We start from the raw sequence: 10,797 nt of genomic DNA on the forward strand, positions 1-10,797 counted from the left end.
TCGATGGCTGACAAATGTATGAGGAACATTATTAACTTTTAACCCCATCATTTGATGTACACACCCAACACATAATTTTTAATTTAATAATTGAATAATGATTATCTGATTTTTAATTTAATAATTGAATGATAATTATCTAATGTTTAATTGAATAATAATTATCTAAATACTCTGAAATTAATTTCTATAAATATATCTTTACAGTTTTCGAAATTGTTATTTTGCTTCTATGTTTTATAGCCTCTATCTCCATCTTGTTTCCAGACTGACCAATGTCCAAACAGGAATCTTGCCATTACATTGGGCCACAATGTCATTGTTCAATGGAATTGGACGGCTGACCAACTGCTTAATTATGTTCACTGTCAGGAACAATGTATTCTGTATCCTTTCATTGCTTCTCTCTCTCTCTCTTCTGACTGTACCCACTCACCCTTAGTAATGTCATCATCATAAACCCAATTACAATGACATCACATCTCTCTCAACCTTCTCTCCTTCAAATTACACCCGACCGGGGCTGACCTGGGGTTAAACAACATCTCTGCAATCTTTAACTCGTTAACCAGATACTCTGCACATTTTATTGGAGTCAGTTGGAACCAGCTCCTGTTAGCTTCTGGTACGGTGTTCAACCAGGTTGTAGTGTGGTCACCTGTGGTCAACACCACAGGTGACCACTCTGGTCAAACCTTCAGTAAACCATTGCAATACTTCACAGGACATCAGGTGAGTTGGTTCTTTTGCTTCGAACTTCCACTTCCTCCTCCTCACCCTGCCTACCACTACTCTCTCCACTCTACATCTCTGCCTTCCACCTTACTCTAGACTTGTTTTCTTCACATTTTCTCTACTTCCCCCCCTCTCTTTCTCTCTCTCTCCTTCCTTCCTTCCCTCACCCCACACATATACCAAAGTACTTGTTTGCTGAATGGTGTTCTATGCAATATTAAACCCTGATAGAATCAAATTAGTCTCGTCTTCCTTGTTAATTACACTATTTCAGTCATTTTACCCTCTGGCCCCTTTTATTGGTATCTGTCATATTCGATAATATTCTTGGAACTTGGAACCAAACCAATTAATAAATCCATGGAGTTTGGTTGTTCTTTTAGAGTTGACCATAGCAAGACCATTCTCCAACATGTGGTGTTGCCCACTTGTTCTGCTTGAGCCAGTGTTTATTACCTGACCCAAGGATTGAACTTTTGTCCTCTCACTAAGCTCCTACATTTAATGCTTGACACTTTATCAATACTTATATTCACTTTGCCGATCATACTCCTAGTATGACTCATCCAGATATTGTTGCTTTCTATTTCTATTCATATCCAATGTTATTCAGTCGAAGGTTGATTTTTTTTTTTTTTTTGTTTTTCCAGTCATGAATCTCAAATGGTCCCTTTTTCTAACGATTTCACCCTCTCCCTAGAGATATTCAAACGTATAGAGAACTATTCCCTTCCCTTTATGAAACTTCAATTTTCTTTATATTTCTTCTATTCAGGGAGTGATTTTCTCAATCCATTACCATCAGCGCCAACAACTGATGTGCAGTGTTTCGGATGACCGAAGTATCCGAGTATGGAAGCTCACATTCCAAGGGAAGAATGCTCCTGAATCTATTTGGCCTGAAGACTGGGCGATGGCCACCAGTGAAATTGTCCATGTATTGTATGGTCACTCAGCAAGAGTATGGAGGGCTCGACTGTTGACAACTGGAATCATAAGTATTGGAGAAGTACGTTGTTTTGTCTAGCTTTACTGAGCTGTTCTTAAGCAAGGGCCTATAACTCTATCTGACTAGATTTCAGGATGCTGGGCCTCGCATGCATGATATCAGAACACCCAGGTCAGTAATGATAACTGTAAAGCAAACCTTCAAATCCATAGCAACATTAAAAACAAACCATGAATGTATGTGTGTGTGTGTGTGTATGTATATATATATATATATATATATTCCCTAAGCAGATGCTATACGGGGAACTTGTGAATGGAAAGAGACCCTAGCAGAATCTAAGGCTGCAATTTAAGGACTGTGTCAAGTCCTCATTAAAGGCCTGTGATATGCAGGAGACTGACTGGAAGAGCAATGCCTGCCATCACCACAGATGGAAGAAGCAGGTTAAGGAGGGGGTCGACACCTTTGAGAGAGCACGTATTCTTCATGAAGAACTTAAGCGTGCTGCTCGAAAGTGCATGGCTCGTATAGTGAATGGGGAAAGCTTGGTTTGCAATGTTTGCAGTTATGTATGCTTGTCAAGAGCAGGGCTCATTAATCACCAACGGAGCCGCAAATGCAAATTATAAGCTAGTCCTAGAGCGCGCAATGTTTCTAAAGGTCAGCAATGGTCTTCCTCGGTCACGAGTGGACGGCCATCATATATATTCCAAAAATTTAAAAACATAACAAACGAAAAACTTGTAGCTAATTCCTCATCAGTCAACGTCCAAAAGATCCTAACAATTTCGTGCCTTTAACAATGATATTGTTCACTTTTGGTGGTGAGAAACCACTGGGAATAGCTAATGACATACAGGACAGTGGTAGAAACAAACATGACAACATAAAATAATTATACATACACAACAAAAAAAAAAAAGGCTGTGTGGCCACAAGATGGACAAATATGGGGTAATACAAAGGACAATGAAAGTGTCCTATACGATGGAAACAAGAAAGGGACAAATAGAACGAAAGATGAAGAAAACAAATGGTGTAGAAAATCTGATGGAGCCAATGGTGAAGTGATGGCTGTCTTGGTCTAGTTTCTCTCTGCTCCTTTTTTTTTTTCTACATCATTTGTTTTCTTCATCTTTCATTCTGACTTTCTATTTGTCCCGTTTTCATTTCCATCCTACATTTTCATTGGTCTTTGCATTAGCCCATATCTGCCCATCTTGTGGCCGCACAGCTTTTTTCCATCACATGATTATTGTTTGTTTTTGCTGTTGTCCTTATACATCATTACCCATTCCCAGTGGCTTCTCACAACTGGCGCCAGTAGTAAGAAACCACTGTTCTTTAACAACAGTAGTATTGACAGAACTAAATTGATTTTGCAAAATTCTCTTTAATAGTGCTGTTTCATTTCTGTCCTCTTTTCCCAGGATGCAGTTTGTTGTATTTGGAATGCAGAAGGTCAAATAATTCAAAAATTCAAAGGTCATAAGGTGGGTCAAAGGTCACATAGATGACATCCTCAAGACTTCAGCTTGGTCTCTTCTATTCTTTGATTTTCTTCTGTTTTCTGTCCTTTCATACAACCATCTCTAACACTTCATGCTATAACCCTAACCTCCTACCACCACCACCACCACTTCACACTCCATAATGTTATTACCATCATTGTCACTTCTGCTACCACCACCACCACCAGCACTTTATTGGTTGGATTAGGTGTGATTTGAAGGATAATATAATATTATATTAATAATAATATAGCCACCCTATTACTTTTTTTTTAGAGATATTGTTGCTTTCTGTATGTGTCTATTATACATTTACATGTGTATGTCTGTATAATGTGTGTAGATGTTGTATTTCAGGGCAAGAGTATCTGGAGCCTGGCCATAAATGAAGAAGAAACTATTGCAGTGAGTAAACCCTTCTTATTAAGGGTTTAGTTAGGAGGAGGACGGGGACAGTGCCTACAGTCTTCGAGACCCTCCTGCACTAAACAAATTGCTATGGGACATGGTCAATAAGAACATTTCTCTATCAAAATATGTGGGAGAAATTTATGTTGGTCAGTGGAGAATTCCAAAAACTTCACAATCATGGAATGGAAATGGTTAAGGTGTCTGGGGAAGGGTTGATGAGTTGTGAGGGAAACAGTACGGTATGGGGGGGGACCATACCATGCGGCAGGTACAGTCCACTTAGCTGTAAATAGGCACCATATGGTAAAACTGTTTCATCGGCAGGAAAAGGGCTGATGGATGTTGGTAGGAAGGAAAGGAATTTCAGTGGGTGACAATTCTAGGCAGGATGGAGTGGAATATTTAGTATTGGATCTGGAGAGGGGAGGGGGATCCAATGTAGTCTTCAGTTTTTAAGGTAGTTTGAGCAAGAGATTTGGCTGTTGTTTCTAGCAAGTTGAATGATCACATAGAGGATCCCTGTTGGTGTCATTTCTTCTGAGATAATAACAATATTAATGTATGTCATGTTGGATTCCATTCCCAGGTAACAGGTGGAGGTGATTGCAGCATTCGGGTTTGGAACATTGGAAATGTGGAAGAAAATTGTAAAACTATTAGCAAGACACACCTGAAATTGGACAAGTCTATCTTGGTAATGTGATTTTTATGATTTATACATACATATCTACTTGCCTGTCTGCCTCATTTTTATGCCTGTTTTTTTGGGGTTATTTTTCATACTGGACAAAATATTGTGAGGTAGGGTTCTGCAGCCTGATGCCTTCTTGTCATCAGTCCGTACTCGTTTCCCAGAAAGAATGAGCTTCCATACAGTTTCCATCTGCCAAGGTCTGTGGAAGGAGTCATTTGCCACATGGCAGGAACAACTCCAAAACCATGGGATTGCAGAAGTAAACTTCTTAACCATTTAGAATTCAGATTCCTCTGTCAAATGTAAAGCTTATTTATTCATATTGCTTTGAATCAATCATGGCTAATCTCGTAATTTAGAGATTTTTGAAGATGTAATTGTTTATTTTTAGAATGACATTGCAGAGTATGTGTGAAAAGCCAGATCTGGCCAGTTTAAATGCTAAAGAGTTAAACACACTGCCATACCTATGCCTATCACACACACTCACACACACAGATATTTGTCTCTTTCTCTCATACACACACACACACACATATCACACACAGATAGATAAATACTATAGAGTGCTGAAAAGTTCCTGGCTTTGGGAAAAAGAAAATGCAAGAGGATCAGTTAATTATGATTTTATTCAATATATTCCCCTCTCAGATTCACACACTTTTTGCAACGGTCCTTCAGTTTTTCTAAGCCTTGTAAAAGAACTCTGAATGTTGGGCCTCCAACCAGGCCTTTCACGATACCCTTAAAGCCAGGATCTTTTCAGCATATATATATATGTGTACAGGTAACCCTAACCACCAATCTTCCAGCACCTCTTTTAATCCAGAGAAATTACGTGGAGGAACTTGAAACTCCTGTGGCTGCCAGTCTGCTTCACTGCCCCAGCGCAGGTGGCACTGTGTGTCAGTCCAGGAGATTTAAAAACTCTAAAAACGGAATTATCATCTTCGAGTAATCAATCGTAGTAGATATGTACAGATATAAGCCATTTGATAATAGGAAAAAGTAAGTCTACCAGGACCTTGAAATGTGTTCAAATTCTACCCTGTAACATTACTAGCCAAATAAAAATAGTTGGGTTACAACCGAGATTATACTGGAATGGTTTAAAATTTTCTTATTTAAACTTCATTCTTCACTTTGTTTTTGCCAGAATGATATGATGTGTTTATACTTCTACAGCCACACACAAGCAACCAAGAAGACTTTCCACGTTCTGTAACTTATCTAAACTTCAACACAGTTTTAATCAATGCCAACAGTGGGTAAGTCAACTTGTTACTCTTCTTGTCTTGTTTTTGCTTATTACTTTATTGTTTTTTCTCAGGAGTGCTGTGTGTGTGTGTGAGAGAGGAAGAGAGTTTAACCAATCAGACATCATTCTTTCAAGCTTTCAAAAGAACTAATAAACGAAGTAATTAGGAAAGGTATCCAGTTGTGGAAACCATGCCAAAGTAGACATTAGAGCTGGGTGCAGCCCCCTGGCTTCCCAGCTCCAATCAAACCACCTAACCCACAACAGCATAATGATGATAATATCTAAAGCCTGAATGAATCAGTGAATCACATATTCTTGTCTCTACCATGGAACATTTCCACCATCTTAATGTGCGAATGGAGACATTTACTGACTCCAGAAAGAATGGAAGACAAAGTTAACTGGAATGGGATTTGAACACAGAACATATGATGATGATGTGTGGGTGTGTGTGTGTCAGTGACCAGCTGAAGTTTGGTCCCTTATCTAAGGATGAGCCCTACAACATTCAATTCAATGTTTTCACTGATGTTTGAACCTATAATCAATAAGATTACATTTTAACATTGTTTTCTCTGTCCTTCTCTATCAACTCTAGCTCCCTCTCTCACTCTTTCTCTCTCTCTCCCTTTAGGTTACTCTTCATGTATTGCCTGTCCCATCTCAAGTGGAGGGTCATTGGAGGTGATGACACATTTCTCTCTTATTCTTGCTTGGCAGTGTCACATGACACTCAGTCGATTGTGATGGGAAACCTCTATGGTTCTGTGGTGGTCATCTTACCCACAGGTAAGTATCCTCTTCTCTCTGCCTTCCTCTTTTAAATACTCGGTTTTGGGGTGATGGGTATGGTCTGGAGGTTTGTAATTTGTGGTGGGGAGTTTCGTCCTTTGAACTTTGGTGTTCCTTAATAATATTGATGGTCACTTCCATGAATTTCAACGTATGAATGTTTCAAGGAAAGGATAACAAAAAATTTAAATAAAAGAAGCGACATCCATTTGTGATGGATGCGTTAATGTAATTTGAGTTGAGGGATGGATTTTGCTATGAAGTCACAATGGGGACATTGAGGATTTTGATTTTGCCTGGGATTGGGCAAATGTGTCTGTTGATTTCAGGATATAATTCTGTTATTGTTCTGTTTCTTGAATTCAAATTGTTTCGATGCATCATGACACATTTTGTGCTGCCATGCAGATCAATCTTGGCAATGACTTTCCCATCAATCTTATCCTTATACCTAAGGATAGGTCTTCCTTTACCTTGGTTTCCCTCCATTTGTTGGCGATACAAAAACCTTTTTGAATGCAGTCATCTTTCATTCAAACAACATGTCCTTCCCATCTGCACTGAATTCTCACACCCATCCCATACCAATTGCAAACACTTTTAGAATTGTCAATATCTAAACTTTTACTTTTTATGAAAAAATGCTGTATTTCTGGCCAGAAATAACAGCTAAACATTGAAGACAAAACAAGAAGAATCATTGAATTCTGAACAGATTCCAGTGTTGAAGATCTGCCATAATAACGAATCCTCTTCTTTCATCTCTTTCTGTGTTTTTGACAGGTGACCTAGACCCTAAACAATTGTGTCACTGCAATACCAATTTCCTAACTTCAAAACCAATCCATATCTCAGTTGTTGGAAAGATCTACAGCATCCATTGGTTGACGGACACCCAGATTTTGGTCTCCGAACACAGTGGCACACTGGTTTGTATTTATGTTTTTTAAAATTCTTTTAAGTTTATTTCTACAGTTTTTCTATAAAATTAAGAGCCAACACTGCAAGTTAAGACAATCCATCTATGAATATGTCTATGTAGACAATGTGACCAAAGACAGAACAAAATAGGTGATGAGTGTAGATGCATATTTCAAGAGTTTGCAGAACTAACACAAAAATAAGGCACAGCATTGACTTGTAAACCTTTAATAAGCTAGTTAGTGTATTAGGGTTGCAAGTCCAAATATTATATTCTTGCTAGCAATTAAAATTTTTTAAATAAATAAAATTATGAAATTGAAAAATTCAACATGTTTCATTTGAAACAGAGGAAAAATTCATTTATGCTCTCTAACAGAACGGTCAAGGAAAAAAAGAGGTGAATTTCGATCTGTGAGCCTCAGGCAACCACGATATGAAAGAGGCCTTAGCACACATCCAGAGACGGTGTCTTGTCAAAAACTTGAACAGAGAGGCCCATCTCTAAATGTCGCTGCCCAAATGAAAAACAAAACTGAAGGAGAACGATGGGCAGATGACAACTACATTGAAGTCCTATATGCATTCAACACTGTAACACTACACTCAAAATCACAGCAATATTGTTTGGACAGGCTTTTTCTGAAGGGCTGTTTGTTCAGCATCATCATTGTTTTAATGTCCACTCTTCCATGCTAGTATGGGTTGGATCGAGTTTGCTGAGGCTGATTTTTCAATGGTTGAATGCCTTTCCTGTCACCAACACTCACCTGTTTCCAAGGAAAATAATATTTTCCCATGGCCAGACATGTTTTTCATGAAAGACTGGAAAACAAAGGACACAGCAGGCATGACAGTAACCTTCATTTACAACTACCATACGAACTCAAGACAACTCATTTTTGCCAGCTGAGTGGACTGGAGTGACATAGACCACTGGGAATCGGACTCACAACCTAATGATTGTGAGCCGAATCCCCTAACCACAAGCCATGCACCTTTGCATTAGCAATTAGCACATTCATGTCCCTATCTGCCAGGACCTATTAAAAATCAAAGTTTATATCCTTGTCCCCTATAATGTCACGGTATTCTCTTTTCTCGTGTCTCTCCAGTCCGTCTGGAAACTCCACAGAAGCAGTCCGATGCCAACACTGGCCAAGTTACTCGTATTTTGCCTTCCTCCCAGCAAACATCGGTGGGTTACTGCTGCCTGTTTACTTCCAGGAGATCTCCAAATGGTTTGTGGTGATCGCAGTGGCTCCCTCTATGTGTATCCCTTTGGGAAATCTACTGATGAGGTAAGGCTTCTCTCCCTTCTCAATCTCTCTTTGCTCTCTCTTTCTCTTTAGGCTGACAATTTTGAGGTGATTAAAGTGACCCCCAGTACTTGACTGGCATTTTATTTTGTTGACTCCCCTCCCCCAAAGGATCAAAGGTAAAGCTGACCTTAGTGAGATTTACCGAAGGCAATACCTCATAGTATTTTGTCCATTGTTCTCATAGTTCTGTCAATCCACCACTCTTATATGTAATAATAATAATTTCTCCTTTAGGCACAAGGCCCGAAATTTTGGGAGAGGGGTGGGGCAGTCGATTAGATCGACCCCAGTATGAATCTGGTACTTAATTTATCGACCCCGAAAAGATGAAAGGCAAAGTCGACCTCGGCGGAATTTGAACTCAGAACGTAGCGGCAGACGAAATACTGTTAAGCATTTCGCCCGGCTTTAATCCTTTCTACTAAAGGCACAAGGCGTGAAATTTTGCAGGAGGGGACCAGTCGATTACATCAACTCCAGTCTTTCACTGGTACTTAATTTATTGACCCTGAAAGGATGAAAGGCAAAGTTGACCTCAGCAGGATTTGAACTCAGAACCTAAGGGCGGATGAAATGCCACTAAGCATTTTGCCCAGCGTGCTAATAATTCTGTCAGTACACAATCCGTTCTGGTAATAAAACACAAGGCTTGACATTTTTCAGGAGGGTTAAATTGACTGAATCTACCCCAATGATCAACTGATCCTTATTTCATTGACAACAAAGTTGACCCCTGTGAAGTTTGAATGCAGAACATAAAAATGGATGAAATACCCGCAATGCATTGCCTGACATGCTAATGGTTCTGCCTGCTAATTATATTGACACAGATATATAACTGGTATCTATTGATCACCCAGTCGACCTCATTAGCATAAGGGCAAAACAGAATGTCCAAAGACTCTGCCATTGATTGCACAACAACAACAGCAATAAATGTAAATAACTGTCTCCGTAGTTTCCTAGAGACTTGTAGGAGAGAGAAGTCAGGTGGTTGGATTGATACCAGTGTATTACTGGTACTATATCAATGTCACTGGCAGGGAAATGGTGTAGGTGGTGGTGGTGATGGTAGTAATAAGAGGGAGAATAAATATCAACCAGCAAATTTCAATTCAGTAACCCTGTACCCGTTTCTTTTACCCAGCTTTGCCACCCTGAACAGTGTTTTCCAAAACTTCATGGCAAGGCAGGTGTCACTGATGTATGTTACCATAACAACTATCTGTACACGGCTGGTAGAGATGGACATTATCGGCAATACACGGTGACAGAGGACGGCTCTTTGAAACTTGTGAATAATAATAAGGTTGGTATTGTTGTCAATGGTGGGTGATCATGGGTGGATGTAAGTCAACTCTGATTCAGCAGATTTATGATGACACACATTCCACCCATGGCCATCCCATCTGTTTTTTTCTGAATTTTTACTTTGGTAAAACAGTAGATTTGGCTACTGTTTCTAGAAGCTTGACCAATCACATAAAGATTCCATCATTGTCAGGATCTAACAGAACTATCGCAGAGATATAAACAACAGACATGGACTTCCAGGGATGGCCCTCCTCTGCTTAGCCAGAGGTGGTCATACTATGGACTCTCACATGCAGGGATTTATTATATACCTACAGTGTTGGGTGCTGGTGCCATGTAAAAAGCAATCTGTAAAGTGGTTGGTGATAGGAAGGGCATCCAAGCATAGAAACCTTGCCAAAGCAGACAAATGGTGCCCAGGGCAGCCTTCCAGCTTTGCCAGCCCCTGTCAAACCATCCAACCCATACCAGCATGGACAACAGACGTTAAATGATTATGATGATGAATCAGTGAAAGACATGATATGCATGCGATTGTGCATATCCTTCACTGCTGCAGTTTGCAGTGAAAGCTATGTTGCACTCTCTTTGTTATGCAGTTTGTTTTTTTGAAAGACAATTGCTGTTTAGCCCTGGGTCAATCTTGATCCAGCAGACCTATGATCAAAACCATTCCATTGGTGACTATCCTGTCTTTTATTCAGGCATAATGTATCTAGGACTACATTATAAAATGTGATTAAGATGAATTTGATTTATTTTATAGCCAGTGGAGTGATTATTTAGAAACTGTTACAGTTTTGTGCCTGGTGTGGTTGTTGTTGTTGTTGTTGTTGTTATGGTGATGGTTGTTATTGTTGTTGCTGAGCTAATCTTTCACACAC

At 39.5% G+C, this 10,797-nt stretch overlaps 1 protein-coding gene across 1 annotated transcript in view; it reads left to right on the top strand.

The window, feature by feature from the left end:
- The window catches only part of LOC106875544 (WD repeat-containing protein 6), a 26,028-nt gene that overhangs the window by 5,631 nt on the left and 9,600 nt on the right, over nucleotides 1-10,797 (top strand). The window contains exons 7-17 of the mRNA XM_052972878.1: nucleotides 268-386; nucleotides 573-732; nucleotides 1,511-1,744; nucleotides 3,118-3,180; nucleotides 3,556-3,603; nucleotides 4,196-4,303; nucleotides 5,489-5,571; nucleotides 6,199-6,353; nucleotides 7,140-7,285; nucleotides 8,393-8,578; nucleotides 9,747-9,908. Coding sequence (XP_052828838.1) covers nucleotides 268-386; nucleotides 573-732; nucleotides 1,511-1,744; nucleotides 3,118-3,180; nucleotides 3,556-3,603; nucleotides 4,196-4,303; nucleotides 5,489-5,571; nucleotides 6,199-6,353; nucleotides 7,140-7,285; nucleotides 8,393-8,578; nucleotides 9,747-9,908 — 1,464 coding nt within the window. The remainder of the gene's footprint in view (nucleotides 1-267; nucleotides 387-572; nucleotides 733-1,510; nucleotides 1,745-3,117; nucleotides 3,181-3,555; nucleotides 3,604-4,195; nucleotides 4,304-5,488; nucleotides 5,572-6,198; nucleotides 6,354-7,139; nucleotides 7,286-8,392; nucleotides 8,579-9,746; nucleotides 9,909-10,797) is intronic.

The sequence above is a fragment of the Octopus bimaculoides genome, chromosome 14 (assembly GCF_001194135.2).
Source record: "Octopus bimaculoides isolate UCB-OBI-ISO-001 chromosome 14, ASM119413v2, whole genome shotgun sequence".
In the NCBI taxonomy this organism is placed as follows: Eukaryota; Metazoa; Mollusca; class Cephalopoda; order Octopoda; family Octopodidae; genus Octopus; species Octopus bimaculoides.